At 39.6% G+C, this 17,400-nt stretch overlaps 1 protein-coding gene and 1 pseudogene across 1 annotated transcript; one reads left to right on the top strand and one right to left on the bottom strand.

Annotated features, from left to right (window-relative positions):
- Nucleotides 1-2,445: 2,445 nt before the first annotated feature.
- LOC106402871 lies at nt 2,446-9,302 on the bottom strand (annotated as a pseudogene).
- Nucleotides 9,303-14,539: 5,237 nt separating this feature from the next.
- On the top strand, nt 14,540-15,127 carry LOC125590451. The gene has a single exon (XM_048764022.1). The coding sequence runs from the start codon at nt 14,540-14,542 to the stop codon at nt 15,125-15,127; it is 588 nt and encodes a 195-aa protein (XP_048619979.1).
- The last annotated feature ends 2,273 nt before the right edge of the window (nt 15,128-17,400 follow it).

Raw genomic sequence — 17,400 nt, 5'->3', positions numbered from 1 at the left:
ACCAAGATTGCCATCTTGATTTCTTCTGTCTTCCCGGACCACGCTTTACTTCCGGAGGAAAGCATGTGCATTCCTCAACTTGTTGTCCAACACAAGGATATATATTCTCTGAGTATCCTGCAAACAGATAATCCTTTGAGTACACTGGACATACAAGTGTGGAGATATGCAAACTAACAGATGTTCCAGCAGCTATAGCATGAGAGCAAGGTATTTTCTCCACTGCATAGACACCACAATCACACTTTCCATGTTCGAAATCAACCACACAGTCCATTTTGCCACCTTTCACAAAGAATAGCCATCCATCAATTGGTTGTACCGTCATCGTATCCGCTATCTCCGATCGAATAGCAAGCAAGTATTCCATTGACAACCACTAAACGGACATGTTATCGCAATGAGAGTTTTCGTTGACTTGTATATTCTGAAGGTGAACTTAAACCTCACTGCTGTCAATCGCAGCTCTGAAAGCAGTGCATACTTGCTAACAAAACTCTGGTTCACATAGATACTGTTACCATCAATCTTTTCAAAATCTTCAAAACACATATCATCATCTACCTCATCCTCATCTTCAACCTTTCCATAAACACTGTAATCCTCACCATTCTCGTCGGCTTCAGCAACAATAGAGATATCAGCATCCTCCTCCCCATCATCATCCTCCCCATCGTCCTCCTCCCCATCATCCTCCTCCCCATCATCCTCCTCCCCATCATCCTCCTCTCCATCATGATTTTCATCTTCAACCAAATCATCATCATCATCAAAACATTCATCAGCATCATCAGCTTCATCATCTTCTTCCCTGAACTCTGAAACCGTTTCCACCTTGCTGCACCTTGATACACAAAACCGTACTCTATGCGTTTTGGTTATCTCGAGCAAGTTTCGAACTTGTCTATCACTTGTAACATGAATAGGAGGGGTGTCTGGAGCCAGCATCATTTCTGCTGGTAATGAGTAGGTTATCTCCACAGATTTGGTGCTGTCCAGGTTATAATCTTCTTGAGCCATTGCAAGAAGTTCAGCATGTGCCGAACCTTCCTCCAAAAAAATGATTCTCACTCCTTTGACATTATCAACCACAAAATCCCAACGGCAATCTTTCAACAACCATTCTCCATACACTGCATGTAACTGACACATCATCTACAAAAATTCAAAATAAAACACATTAGTAAACATAGAGAAAATGAAAGTTTACTAAAAATTGACGCAGACGACATACAAGTAAGACTTCTGGAAGACTTACCACTAAGTCATCCAAACAGGTCATTTTTGCAATTGAATTTTAAATTGGACGACTTACTTGTAAGTTGTCTAACTTTGTTTGTTAAAATTTTAAATTGGACGACTTACTATTAAGTCGTCTAGAGTAAACGGGTTAATTTTGCATGTGACCGAATTGTGTCAGATATTTGACTTTTCCTGGACGACTTACCAATAAGTCGTCTCTGGGTAAACAAAAATTTCAATATTTTATCAAAGCTAGACGACTTATGTGTAAGTCTTCTCAAGTTAGTTTGCAATTCAAAAAAGAAACTTCAATATTTAACTTTAGCCAGACGACTTACTTGAAAGTCGTCCAGATAGACGACTTACGAGAAAGTCGTTCGAGATAAGCAAGGTTTGACCAGAATCTAGAAAATAAATCTGGACGACTTTGCTTATCCAGGACGACCTTCAAGTAAGTCATCTTAAGTGACGACTTACGCGGAAGTCGTCTGGGAAAAGTATAATATTTAATTTTTTTTTTCGAATTGCAAAAGTAACCTGATACGACTTACAGATAAGTCGTCTAACTTTAATAAAATATTGAAATTTTTGTTTACCTAGAGACGACCTACTTGTAAGTCGTCCAGGAAAAGTCAAATATCTGACACAATTCGGTCAAATGCAAAACTAACCCGTTTACCCTAGACGACTTACCTGTAAGTCGTCTAGGGTATTCTCTAGATTTTCTTTAACAAACAAAGATGACTACTTACAAGTAAGTCGTCCGTTTGACCTTTGACAGCTAGACTACTTACGGGTAAGTCTTCTACGCGAACAGATCTGGAATTTTTTTTAAATTCATACCTTAAACTAGCGAGATGACTTCCTTAGCACACAGAGTCTTCTCCAACCACCCAGAACCTCAAACGAAAGTAACCCACCAAGAATAGTATGGTTGAATGGCTCTATCAACCATAAAAAAATTTGAATCAAAAGCTTGAGTTTTTTGGATGAATATGGGGGCAAAGTGAAAGAGATGTTGTTTTTAGTTCATAACAAGTGAGAAAGAGAGAGAGTAAATCAATTTGAGGTGCATTAAGAGCTTCAAATTGGTTGTTCATGGTGGTTGTGTATTGATTGTAATGACAATCTTGTAAATACTTGAAGATGATGAGGTTGAGAGAGTAAAAATGTCATTTTCGAAAAAAAAAAAAAAACTAATGGCGTTTTTGTGAATAATCTGAACTTGTGGGGTGAATACGACAAAAGAAGAATCCAAAAAAGCATGGGTTAGTTTTAGGTTTGACTTTGAGTTTTGAGTCATTTTTACAAAAAGCCCACTATTATTGTACATTCTCATTGCATATGTTTTATGTTAGCATAGATTACAACTCCAACTGAAATTTCTATTGCCTAAACCTCTGTAAGATTCAAAATCGAGTGGATTTTCTAGAGTATTAATGAACAGTCGAGAACTAACATGGATTAAAAGTCACAGCCAAAAGTGATCAACAAAGAAAGAAAAGAAACTATATATATATATATATATATATGGGACACTTAGTTTTCTAATACTCTCTACATGTCCTTTTCTATTTTTATATTGGCATGGCCTATGCATTTTTGACACATAACATCAATCCTCTCGATATATTTTTTGTCATTTCCATATGAATTGTATCGTGAATGCTTTGGTTGTTAGATAATTTTAGTGTTTACGATTAATTTGATTCTTAGGGGGGTGTTATTGGTTTGGAAACTTTAATGGAATTGATTATAACTATAATTAGGATTCTACCAATGGATATGAGTGGAGTCCGTAAATGATGAGTAGGATTTAAATAGAATTGTTTGAAATACATTTTGATTTCTGTTAAGGATTTTATTGGAGTTCATTTCCAAATCAACAATAAAAAAACTCAAAGATTTATTTTTAAAATATCTTTTGCAAATAAATAAAACTAAGTAGATGTTATAAAAAAAACCTAAGTAGTTGCATTTTTCCACATTTCTTCACTCATTGCTTCTCTCCAGATATTAGCACTTTCTCTTTCTTGATCCTGTGTCTCCAAAATTTCTTCAACATTTTCAGAATCATCTCTTGCATTGTTGCCTTCCATATTTTCTGCACTTGTAGCTTGATTGGGAACTTCAACAGGAAACTCATCTGAGCGACAATGCTTGCGAAGAAAATTATGTAAAGCTACACAAGCCAGTACCAATTCTGCTTGTGTCTTGAAAGAAAATGGAGGAGCAGATTTAAATATTAGAAATCGTGATTTGAATATTCCAAATATTCTCTCAATCACGTTCTTCAAAGAGGCATGACGATGATTAAACAATTCATGTGGAGTTTCGGGATCACAACCTTGGCCAGTAAAGTCTTGAAGATGGTATTTAGTACCTCGAAAAGGAGCCAAAAATTTGCGTCTGTTAGCAAATCCACAATCAGCTAGATAAAATTTTCCTGAAATAGAATTAAAATAAAACTATTAGCTCGTCGTCTAATAAATAAAATATTTGCTTATTATTTACCATACAAAAAGTTACCATGTGGAACTTCTAATTTATTAGTTCTCTTCGTTAAAGCATCATAAAATACTTTTGAATCATGAGCTGAGCCCTCCCATCCACTGTGAACGTATATGAATTCCATATCAAAATTGCAAACAGCCAAGACATTTTGCGATATTTGTCCTTTTCGATTGCGGTAGCTAGGAGTATCACATGTAGGTACTATAGCTGGTATATGAGTACCATCAATTGCTCCTAAACAATCCTAAAATATATATGATATATTAGTTTTTTTGAATATAATAATAAAGAATAAAATAAATTAAATTAAAAATACACATACCTTAAAATAAGGATAAAATCTTGTACTTTCTCTGATTTTCGCAGGTACCGTGAGTTTGGGTTTGGCCATCAAACTTGGAGCAATTGTATTTATTGCCCTTAAGACCTTGTGGAAATTTATGCTTGTTGCAAATTTCGACCTTTTAAAAGTATCTTTGGTGTGACAATACCTTGAATTTTGGCCGACGGTGACTAGAAAAGTGGCAACCATTTCTTCAACACAGATGAATCTCGTATCTTTAAGATGTGTTGTTTCTTTAATAAGGTCACATAGCGTGAGAAACACATCTGGATACATTCGATACAACTGTCGAAAATGTTGAGGGTCTTCTTGCAACACCTTCTGTATATAGTCGTATCCAATTCTTGTGATGGACCGCCGAATTGGATATTCAATATAGCTGTTAAATTTGAAATATCGATGTGCAATCAATATTTGTGCCAATCCGGTCATTGTCACCAACAAATGCAACACTTTTGTTTCTAAATCTTCGTCTTCTATTTGTTCTCTTATAATATCATTCTCTTCATCTTCATCTCTTGACCTGATGCAAGAAAAAAATGAATATATTAAAATTTATGGACTCATATGATTATCTTAAACAACTAGTGATACTAAGATTATTAAATATGGACTAAGATAATGTTAGTGCTATCAAATATTATTTAATTCTTAAACTCCAATAAGAAAACGTCCATCTATTATTGAAAGAAAAAAACTATATAATTAAATAATGAAACATGCAATTATTGAAAGAAAAAAAACCTTAAAAACTAAGCAATTTGGAAAACAAAACATCATCTAACGTTCCTTCGTATCCACCCCATACGTTCTTCAATAGACATGTTGATGAACACATCTTTCATCCCCCACTTGTGAAGTTCCTTCAAAGTATCATACTGAACATCTTCCTCCAAGCCAAAAACTTCTTTGATTGCTTCCCAGATATTATTCTTTTTTTTCTCCATTTCTCTCAAGTTGGCTTCTCTTTGTTGTCTTTCTTCTCTTTGTTGAATCAAACTAACAACCTGATTGCTTATCTCGATCATTTCATTAAAAGACTTCTCCATATGGCTACCATCCATGTTTGAGTTACTGGATTCTCCACCTTCGACACCTTTGGCTCTCTTTTTAAGGGGTGGCTTCTCTGATGGGCCTTTTGTGCTTCTTGGCAAAGTTGAATCCGAAAACCCTGATGCTTGAGATCCTTCTTTGTCTGGATATCTTTTCATCTAATTCAGACGGTTCATCATCTTTAGCTCCAAAAGTTGGTGCATCGGTGTCTTCCCCTAAACCAATAGCATTTTTTCCGGTAGCTAATCCTTGCTCAAATATTAGCTGTAAGTCTTCATAATCTTCAAAATTTTCATCTCGCATACTCTTCTTAGTTGGATGTGCCTATGATATATATATATATACATATATATATTATTAGTTTAAAAGCTTTGTAGTAGAAATATTCTAAGCTTTAAAATATAATATTACCTTTTCATAATCATCCCACACTTGGTTAGGAGCTGTAAACTTTTTAGATATAGGATCCCATCCAAATCCAGAACTGAATCGGATAAGGTCTTGCATGCTATTATAGAGCTTTCTTAAACTCTTAAGTCTACTTAAATAATGCTTATGAGTTTTATGGCAACCAACTGTGGCATTCAAAATAGGTAGAATCTTTTTTTCCACAGTCATTTTGCTCATGCTCCCATTTTTGTCGCGCCACCCTTGCTTAATTCCGTCAACGAGAAGTCGAATCAACACTGTCGTTTCTCGAACATTCCAAAATTCATATGCTCCTTTCGCCTTTTCTTGTTGCGGATCTTCCGTCAAATCTCTAGTCAAATGGCATTATACTATGTTTATAGTTTATGAATATTCAATATATATTATATTAGAAATATTTATAGAAATACTATTATATAATTATTTTTTTACGTATGTTAACGTGGAAGACTATTTGAGATATGGCCAAAAGATAAAAGAAATTCTCCAAAGACGTTTCAATGCTATTTGAGCTAGATCAATACGTTTCCTTTTTCATACAACTAATCAAGTCAAAGCTATAATATATCAAAGACGTGTCTTGAAATAATTACGCATTAATATTTACAACCAAAGAACTCTAGATAATCTATGAAACGAAACAAACATATAAATTCATAGAAATTGAGAAAAGAATTGCAGTACTGAAAACAATAACTTACATGTCATCCATAGTGGCGATAGGGCGATCGTACGGAACAGTCGGATACTTGCTAACAGTAAGACACCTGCAAAATATTAACGAAAGTGATGTGTTATGTGTAAGTCTTAGAAAACAACATATGAATATTGAATTGTTTTTGGCAATTAAGATACACAAAAATAACTTGCTTCAGATTGCAGAGTGATTTTTCTTTAAAAGTTGCATGTTTGTTTGGGCGTATTAGCTAATTGCTGCGAACCGTTTATATAGAGAAATTTGTTGATATCTTCGAGATAAGATATAAGACCATTTTAAAATATAGAATCGTTGCTATTCAGAGTATCTAGGTAACAAAGTTGGTTTGCAATGACTCAGCACGCAATATATGGAGAAGATTTTTGAAAGGAACAAACATTTGGTTCCCAACGTTCAAAAGTCAATGGTTTTTGATTTTCTTCAACATGATTTCGTTGCTTTATCTTAACAACTTCCATGATTTTGACTTGGATTTTTGAATCTATTAACTTGGATCTTTGGAAAAAGTTATAATTGAGCCTTTACAAAAAAATGTAGTAGAGAGCCAAAATAGCACACAAGAAGACAATATCATTGAACAGAATGCAAATACAACAAAGGCCAATCTTGCTCAGCCTCAGACAACTTGTTCTAGCAGCTCTTCTGGTTTTTGAGGCTGTTTAACAGTTCCATTCTTCAATTGATCTCTGAATGCTTCAAGTCCAAATCAAATCCCAAAGTAGTTTGGACCCTGTGGAGGTGTAAAAGAAAACTCTCAGTTAGGTGCCAACACACATCTTGTGTGTGTTAAGAGGTTAGTGTGCTGCTAAAAGAGAGGGCTGGTGTTTTCATTGTAAGCTTGTACAGTGTTGTAATTCGCAAAACCTTTCACCTTCTCCATCTCATCATTAGCAAGTATCTGTTAAGAGAAAAAGGGTAAGAGAACAACCACAAGATGTGAAAATTGTAAAGTGGCATCTGCATACTCTGTTACAGCAGTATCTCAGACTAAGGTACTGTTTGCATACTCCATTGCCCTTTGCTTCATGTACTCAACTCTCTCCTTATCACCACCAGACATTATAAGGAAATTTGTTAGCTTTCATATGTTCCAACCTCAGTTTGAGTGAGACAATTAATGGCTTCTACGTTGATATAGTGATCAATGGGAATGGGAACTACCTTAGCATTGGGTTTCAATTCTCTACTGTGCAGACGGGCCTGAAGGGATGATATTAGAGAATCAAGAGCTCTTAAAGCCAGAAACTTTCAATCTCAAAAGGAAGTTAAGAGCAAAAAAACTGAGAAACAGAGCACACTGATAGAGTAGAATCCAAGATAACAACGAATTTGTTATTGGTGTTGCTAACCGTAAAGACCGAGGTATCAGCTAGTCAAGAGCTTTCGCGACTGAGATTGATTCAAAGCAGACGAGGTTCCAGCGGAAGGTTTGTAGGACTGTGAGGCCGAGGTGAACGGTGGAGGAGGAGAGAAACACCGAGTGGTTAGGGACTTGGCGAAAAGAAGGAGACGTCGGAGGCGAAGCGGTGGTGAAGAACGCAGGAGAAAGAGAGGAAGCTATTTTTGGTTTCTTCGATAAAGATTCGAAAGCCAGATAAAAAAGCTAGGATTTGCTTCCTCTTGTTTTTTTATTAAAAAGCTCATCAAAATCTGTTATACCTAATTCCTAACGTAAATCTGTGGGATATTGAATAACAGGTGAAATTAATTCTTTCCAAATTCTAATTGATAAATCCTTAATCCAATAACAGTGGATTTTAATTCACTTTCTTCAAATCCACAATTGAATAACACTAGATTTCATTTCAGAGTTTCCATCAAACTCTATTAAACTTCCCAATCCAATAACACCCCCTTATAGTATTTTGATGGAAAATAAAAGTAAGTAAAATTCTTGATCTTCCTTCTTGTAAATTATAATCTTGAAGGAATATATAATCATTCTGAATATGAGATAACTATAATGGATTACGGTTAAAGAACCAGTTAGTGTATAATCGAGTTGAGGAGTGTGTCAATACCTTGGTAATAATTGTTTTAAAAATGTGTGGTATCCGTATCATTTCCGTTATGTTGAGCAGTAGAAGTTCAGAATGTTTATTGATAGTTTGTATCACCTAGGGTTTTATGCAGCATTGGATTACTAAGTTTGTTTAATTGTTAATATTTTGGGCTGTCCATAACTCCATCGTGTCTGATCCTTTGTTGTAGTTGTAAATTATGTTGTTAATTATTTTCCCTTCGCTCGGTGGCCTATTGATTACTTGTTTGTCAAGCTATGTGCGGATGTTTTTGTAATGACCCAAACCTAATTCCAAAGGCCAAAGTATTTCTTTATAAAAACTCAGCTACCATCTATGTTTCTTTTTTTTTTTTATATCAAACCTCCAAGAAAAATCATAAGAAAGTTAAGAGATTGAGAATAGAGAACTTTTGCAGAGGGTGAGCCATCATCGGAGTTCGCCGGAGACACCGTACGCCGTGACCAAACTAAGTTCATCCACACCGTTCGCAACCCTAGACCACCATCGTGTTCCTCTCGACGAGACGGAGCCATAGACACCAACCGCGCCACGATCGGAGTTTGGACGAGCCCTCACACGCCTCCAGAAGTTCGTCTCTGCGCGCGCATGTACCTCACGCGCCGCCGTCGGAAATCGTCGCCACCGCCGGACCACCGTCCCCCGCCGCCGGAATCTCCGCAGTCACCGCCAGTGACCGACACCGGTGACTCGCCAACTCGGCCGAGTCGATCCGGTGAGTCAACTCAGTGACTCGGTAAACCGGTGGTTTGACTGGATTGACCGGTTTAAATTGATTTTGTTTCGGTTAGGGTAAACTGGCCGGTTAAATAAAATTGATTTCTGGTCAAGGGTTGACCGGTTGACCTTTGACCAGCGAATTGACTTTTCCATAAACCTTGACCAGTCCCGTTTTAAACCGTTCGAAGGGCGTTTTAACTCGAAATTTCGATCTGATTTCAGATTTGGAGTCCAGTTGAGCATCTGGAGTTCATAGATACCACTACTCTTCATTGCTAAGGTGAGTGTCTTTTCCGAACTTCTCGTTCACGGCTTAGGATCCCGAATAAATATAATTTATTTCTAATATGTTCCGTATGCTTGAATCGAGTCTGTCATTGCTTGTTTAGTTATTAGATTCTTTGTTTAAACCAGAACTAGGGTAGTAGATGGTTCAACATTGATTGATTCACTTGATATAATTCTTAGTTAGAGATATGTTTGAGGAGAGGGTACGACCAGTTCAGTCGACCGGCTGGACCGTATTCTGGAGAGGTTGATAAATCGTCTGAGGGCGGTGTTACCAAGCACTTAGGTCGGCGTGTTTTATTTGGCCTGCTAGTGGGCAGCGAGTGCGCACCTCGCTAGGACCATTGTTTGTTGTTTGTGTACTTTAGGTACATGTTTGACATATATTAGATTTAAATTATAATTATTCGGAATATTATGTCCGTGTTCCCGGACTTCGGGATAGCATCCCATACCTCATTGGGCGATTTCTCTGTCGCTCACCCCTCACTCTTTCCCCCTTTTAGGTGAGATCGATGAGCAGGAGTGATCTTATCGGACTTGGGCTTCTTAGTGCTATTTGGGCTTTTGGGCTTTTACCACTATCAGACTTTGGACTTCTATCACTTTTATCGTTTTATCGCTTTTGGGCCTTTGGGCTTCTATCTATCGTTTATGTTTATTTCTCATTTCAGGCTTTCGGTTTATGTCGTACTTTATACTTCAGATGTTATCGTTATCGGGCCTTTTGGCGTTATGCTATCGTATTGACTTTTATATTATGGTGGAGATTATTATTATTATTTGAGTTGTATTATTATTTTATTTCCGCTTTTATTTATTATTATATATCGAAAGTGACGGGTGTCACAATTTGGTATCAGAGCGGGTTCCATCAAGGCTCCGACCCGGGATGGCGATTCGTGGAGACTAGGTTTTAACCTGATTTTAATTCGGTTTTAATTCGGTTTTATACGGTTTTGGAAGTCTTAGTGGAGATTTGGAAATTTTAAAAATTAAAACCAATAGCACCGTTTCGTCTGATATTACTCCTTTAATTAAAGAATTCATTGTTCATCAGAAGTTGCTTTTTTGTGCCCCCTTTCAGATGTCGCCAAAGAGAAGAGCCAACCGTGCCCAGATCGCCAGAGATGCTAGAGAGGCAGGAGCTGAGCATGAGCAGTGTGCAGTTCCTCAGCCCTCTGCTCCACCGATTGATCAGGAGGCCATGAGGCAGATGGTTCAGGATGCAGCTAGACATGCTGCTCAGGAGACAGTTCAGCAGATTGCTCAGGAGGTTACTCGTCAGATGGCTCCAATTCAGCAAGTTCCCGCTCAGCAGTTTGCTCAGGGTGCTCAGGATCTACCGACACCACCACCTCGGCCACATGTTTACCCAATTTATGATGAGAGGTTTTACAGGCTGACATGCCAGATGAGGAACATGGATATGGAGCATTTTAGCGGGACAGTGGATGCTATATCTGGATATGATTGGAAGCTAAATCTGGTACGAAAGTTGGAAATTATTGAATGTCCACCGGAGATGTCTCTTAGATTGACTATGCAATATTTGCGTGGAGATGCACTAGTGTGGTGGGAAGGAATTCGTTTGGACCATGTTGGACCAGAGAGGCTTACCTTTGAAGATTTCATCTATGAGTTCGATAGGAAGTACTTCCCGAAGGAAGCTATGGATAAGCAGAAAAGTGACTTTAATCATGTAAGACAGGGTGAGATGTCTGTCAGGGAGTATGAGCAGAAGTTTAACCAACTTCGCAGATTTGCTGGGAGTGGAATTTCAATGGAGAACCTGATCAGAAAGTTTTTGGATGGGATGCGAGTCGATATTCGCAATAGGTGTCGTGTCGTCACTTACCATAGATTTGGAGATTTGGTGGAGAAAGCTTCTGAGCAGGAGGCAGGTCTGGAAGAAGAGCGGAAATTTACGAAAGCATTTCAGGTTAAGTCAGGAAAAGCTCCTGAGTCCCAGAAGAGAACAGGGGACCAGTCTGGATCACATGATTGTTCCCGTTGCCGTCGCCGTCATAGCGGGAAGTGCTTCAAGTGTTTTGTTTGTGGTCAGTGGGGACACACTTCGAGATATTGTCACGATAAGCCAGTGGATACGCCTCCAGTCAGACAGGTTGCAGCCCCAGCAGTGGCCAACGTGATTTGTTACGGTTGTAACCAGTCTCGACATATCTTCAGAGATTGCTCGAAGAGGAGTAATGCGGCACTTCCACCACCACCAAAGCGTCTAGCCATCGCTCCACATGTATTTACGGTTGGAGATCACCAGGGAGTTGAGCCGATAGCGGGTATGTGTTATTATCACACTTGTTGTGTTTGAAAATTTTAGTTTCATGGTTATCATGTGTAGTTAGTAAAAATTTTGTGTAGGATCGGTTTTGGTTGGAGGTGAGTCAGCTCATACGTTATTCGACACGGGAGCTTCTCATAGTTTTGTGAGTCCGCGTTTAGTTAAGTCTTGGTCTTTTCGGGGAGTCTTCAAACCAAAAACTAAATAAATCCAGACCGCCGGCACAGAGAGAGTAGGAGCTGTTGGTATTCATCGCGACGTACCAGTTATGCTTGGAGGAGTAGATTTGCTCGCAGACTTAACGGAGTTGGAGGTGAGTTCCTATGATGTCATACTTGGGATGGATTGGTTGATGCGACATCGAGTGATCTTGGATTGCCCCGAGGCAAGAGTTAATGTTCCTAGAGCTGAAGGGAAGATCACTTTCCAAGGGATTCAAAACACATCGATTAGTTCCTATTGTATCTATGCTGCGTGCTGAGGAATTATTGGAGAATGGAGTAGAGGGATTTTTGGCGACCATTTCAATGGCTAAGGATGATGGGCAACAGCTTGAGCTGCAGGATATTCCAGTGGTTGCTGGGTATGAAGATGTTTTTGAGGCCTTAAAAGGGCCACCACCAGCTAGAAGTAATGTTCTTATGATCGAGGTGGAACCAGGAGCAGCACCAGTTTCACGAGCCCCTTACCGTTTAGCACCACCTGAGATGGCTGAGTTGAAGAAGCAGTTGGAGGAACTATCAAGTAAAGGTTTTATCAGGCCAAGTACTTCACCGTGGGGAGCACCAGTGTTGTTTGTGAAAAAGAAGGACAGGAGTTTCAGGCTTTGTATCGACTACAGAGGTTTGAACAAAGTGACCATCAAGAATAAGTACCCGCTCCCGCGCATCGACGAGTTGTTGGATCAATTGCAGGGAGCTTCATGGTTTTCTAAGATTGAGTTGACATCATGACATCAGGATACCACCAGATTGCAATAGCTGATCATGATGTTCAGAAGACGGCCTTCCGTACACGTTATGGACATTATGAGTTCGTGGTGATGCCATTTGGTTTAACGAATGCACCGGCAGCATTCATGAAGCTTATGAATGATGTGTTTCGCGAACATTTGGATAAGTGTGTGATTGTCTTCATCGACGATATCCTTGTTTATTCTCGAAGTATAGAAGAGCATGCCGAGCGCTTAAGGATTGTGCTGGGGAAGCTTAGAGAGCATCAGTTGTTTGCAAGTTGAGTAAGTGCAGCTTCTGGCAGATGAAGATTGGATTTCTTGGTCATGTGATTTCAGAAGAATGAGTTGTTGTGGATTCAGAAAATATCGCTGCAATTTCAGAATGGCCAACAACCAAAAGTGCGACTGAGGTTCGCAGTTTTCTTGGTTTGGGAGGGTACTACAGGAAATACATCAAAAAAATTTCTAGCATTGCGAAGCCAATGTGAAGTTAACAGGCAAGGATGTCAAGTTTGTTTGGAAAGATGATTGCTCGGAAAGTTTTGCTGAGTTGAAGCGACATCTTACTAATACACCAATTTTGGTACTCCCGAGGCCAGGGATACCATATGAGGTTTACACCGATGCATCAGGTACTGGTTTGAGATGTGTATTGATGCAGGAGGGTAAGGTCATTGCATTTTCATCGTGGCAGTTGAGGCCTCACGAGACTAATTACCCTACTCATGACTTGGAGTTAGCAGCAGTTGTATTTGCGTTGAAGATCTGGAGATCATATTTGTATGGAGAAAAGGTGAAGATTCTCACAGACCACAAGAGTTTGAAGTACATCTTTACTCAGACGGACTTGAATTTGAGACAGCGAAGATGGATCGAGTTGTTAGCAGATTATAACTTGGAGATCACTTATCATCCAGGAAAAGCTAATCAGGTGGCAAACGCTTTAAGTAGGCGCAGAAGCAATGTTTCAGGAACCAAGGAGGTTCATGAGCTTACAGGAATGCTCGCTAGTCTCAGATTGTGTGCTACTACTGTGGATGAAGACATTGCTTGTCTCGAGGCTGTAGAGCAGGCAGATTTGCTAAGTAAAATACACAAAGCGCAGGATGCTGATGAGGCTTTGAGTAAGCAGATCGAGATTGAGAGTATTGGATATCATACAGCTTCGAGTGGGATGTTCATGTATCGGAACCGGGTTTGTGTGCCTAATGATGAGTTATTGAAAAAATAAATCTTGCAGCAGGCACACCACTTGCGTTTCTCTATTCATCCAGGAAACACCAAGATGTACAGAGATCTCAAGCGTTATTATCATTGGCCTGGCATGAAGAGGGATGTTGCTTCATTTATATCGCAGTGTCAGACGTGTCAGATGGTCAAGGCTGAGCATCAGGTGCCTAGCGGGTTATTACAAAACCTGCCATTGCCAGAGTGGAAATGGGACATGGTAACTATGGATTTTGTGACGGGTTTGCCGACCACCTCAGGAGGAAAGAATGCCATATGGGTAATCGTGGATAGACTTACCAAGTCAGCCCATTTTCTAGCTATTAAGAAGACGGACAGAGATGATCAGTTACCACAGACTTACATCAGCGAGATTGTGAGATTGCATGGAGTTCCTGTCAGCATTGTATCAGATCGAGATACAAAGTTTACGTCCGAGTTTTGGAGAGCCTTCCAGAAGGCGCTTGGGATGAAAGTGCATATGAGTACGGCTTATCACCCGCAGACAGACGGTCAATAAGAGAGGACTATCCAGACCTTAGAGGATATGCTCAGGGCTTGCGTCTTAGATTGGGAATGTAGTTGGGTGAAGTATCTACCTCTAGCCGAATTTGCCTACAACAATAGCTATCATTCGAGTATTGGGATGGCACCATATGAGGCTCTATATGGTAGGCCTTGTCGCACACCACTTTGTTGGACATAAATGGGGGAGCGACGTGAGATTGAACCAGCCATGGTTCAAGAGACAGTAGAGCAAGTTGAGATGCTGAAGGTTTGGCTTAAGGAAGCCCATGACCGTCAGAAGAGTTATGGAGATAAGCGGCGTAAGGATTTGGAGTTCCAGGTTGGCGACCTTGTATACCTGAAAATGAGGACATTTCAAGGAGGATCTAAGACTCGGAAGTTGAAGAAGCTTAAACCAAGATATATGGGACCATACTCCGTTTTGGAGCGAATTGGAGCAGTTGCTTACCGATTGGATTTATCGGAAGAGTTATCAGACTTCCATGATGTGTTTCATGTTTCGGTTTTAAGGAAAGTCGTGAGAGAACCAAAGCTCATTTTGCTACAGCCGCCCAGTGACCTTGACAGAAATTTGCGTGCGCCGTGTCAGCCAATAGAGATATTGGATCGGCAAGTGAAAGCACATGATGGTACGATGACTACATTGGTCAAAGTTCGTTGGGAGAGAGATGGTATTCACGAGGAGACTTGGGAGCCAGAAACCCAAATGAGGAGTGATTATCCGAAATTTTTCCGAGATGATATTAGGCAGTCAGTTGTGACATGAATTCGGGGTCGAATTCCTTGTAAGTGGGGGAGAATTGTAATGACCCAAACCTATCCCAAAAGCCAAATGACCCAAACCTAACTCCAAAGGCCAAGGTATTTCTTTATAAAAACTCAGCCACCATCTATGTTTCTTTTTTTTTTATATATATATCAAACCTCCAAGAAAAATCATAAGAAAGTTAAGAGATTGAGAATAGAGAACTTTTGCAGAGGGTGAGCCTCACCGGAGTTCGCCGGAGACACCGTACGCCGTGACCAAACTGAGTTCATCCCCACCGTTCGCAACCCTAGACCACCATTGTGTTCCTCTCGACAAGACGAAGCCATAGACACCAACCGCGCCACGATCGGAGCTTGGACGAGCCCTCACGCGCCTCCGGAAGTTCGTCTCTGCGCGCGCATGTACCTCACGCACCGCCGTCGGAAATCGTCGCCACCGCCGGACCACCGTCCACCGCCGCCGGAATCTCTGCAGTCACCGCCGGTGACCGACACCGGTGACTCGCCGGCGACTCACCAACTCGGCCGAGTCGACCCGGTGAGTCAACTCGGTGACTCGGTAAACCGGTGGTTTGACTGGATTGACCGGTTTAAATTGATTTCGTTTCGGTTAGGGTAAATTGGCCGGTTAAATAAAATTGATTTCTGGTCACGGGTTGACCGGTTGACCTTTGACCAGCGAATTGACTTTTCCATAAACCTTGATCAGTCCCGTTTTAAACCGTTCGAAGGGCGTTCTAACTCGAAATTTCGATCTGATTTCAGATTTGGAGTCCAGTTGAGCATCTGGAGTTCATAGATACCACTACTCTTCATTGCTAAGGTGAGTGTATATTCTGAACTTCTCGTTCACGGCTTAGGATCCCGAATAAATATAATTTATTTCTAATATGTTCCGTCTGCTTGAATCGAGTCTGTCATTGCTTGTTTAGTTATTAGATTCTTTGTTTAAACCAGAACTAGGGTAGTAGATGGTTCAACATTGATTGATTCACTTGATATAATTCTTAGTTAGAGATATGTTTGAGGCGGCTACAGGAAGGTGTTCCTGTATGTCATATTGTTTGAGAGGGTACGACCAGTTCAGTCGACCGGCTGGACCGTCTTCTGGAGAGGTCGATAAATCGTCTGAGGGCGGTGTTACCGAGCACTTAGGTCGGTGTGTTTTATTTGGCCTGTTAGTGGGCAGCGAGTGCGCACCTCGCTAGGACCATTGGTTGTTGCTTGTGTACTTTAGGTACATGTTTGACATATATTAGATTTAAATTATAATTATTCGGAATATTATGTCCGTGTTCCCGGACTTCGGGATAGCATCCCATACCTCATTGGGCGATTTTTCTGTCGCTCACCCCTCACTCTTTCCCCCTTTTAGGTGAGATCGATGAGCAGGAGTGATCTTATCGGACTTGGGCTTCTTGGTGCTATTTGGGCTTTTGGGCCTTTACCACTATCAGATTTTGGACTTCTATCACTTTTATCGTTTTATCGCTTTTGGGCCTTTGGGCTTCTATCTATCGTTTATGTTTATTTCCCATTTCAGACTTTCGGTTTATGTCGTACTTTATAATTCGGATGTTATCGTTATCGGGCCTTTTGGCGTTATGCTATCGTATTGACTTTTATATTATGGTGGAGATTATTATTATTATTTGAGTTGTATTATTATATTATTTCCATTTTTATTTATTATTATATATCGAAAGTGACGGGTGTCACAATTTTACTTATTTTGTTGCAGCATATTTATGTATTATACAATATATTAATGAGAACTCTTTAAAATATTTTACACTTGGTTATTGTGGTGTGGTTAATTGTATTATGTATGCTATTTTATAAGGTAAAAAAGTGAAGAGTCTCTTGAGCTAACCTTGTAAAAGAAATGCATGCATGATGCATCCAACCTCTTATTCTTTAAGAGAGTTTTTTATTATAGCATAAAAACCAAAACCTAAAATAAACGCTGAGGAGAATCAAGTCATGTTGAAGAAGTAGCATGCAGGCTGAACATGGTTGGAGGAGTACATTTTAAATATTTTTTTTGGACATCATATATTTGTTTTGTTTTTTTGTCGACTACCCATCTAAACTACATCAAGTGGATAACAGACGAACCAATTCTCCGAATAGCATCTCCATCTGTCCGGGTCTGATCTATAAGGGAAAAAATATATCATCTTCTTCTTGCATCTTTGGCTAATTTATCTGCCGTCCATTCCGACTCCGAGGATTATGAGACAGTCTCACATCCTCGAAATCATCATGTAA

This window comes from Brassica napus, chromosome C7, assembly GCF_020379485.1.
Source record: "Brassica napus cultivar Da-Ae chromosome C7, Da-Ae, whole genome shotgun sequence".
NCBI lineage: Eukaryota > Viridiplantae > Streptophyta > Magnoliopsida > Brassicales > Brassicaceae > Brassica > Brassica napus.
This window is presented reverse-complemented; position numbering and strand designations above follow the sequence as displayed.

Excerpts from the sequence above, each read along its gene's own strand:
- LOC125590451 (XM_048764022.1), top strand. The coding sequence starts at position 14,540 with ATGGGGGAGCGACGTGAGATTGAACCAGCCATGGTTCAAGAGACAGTA.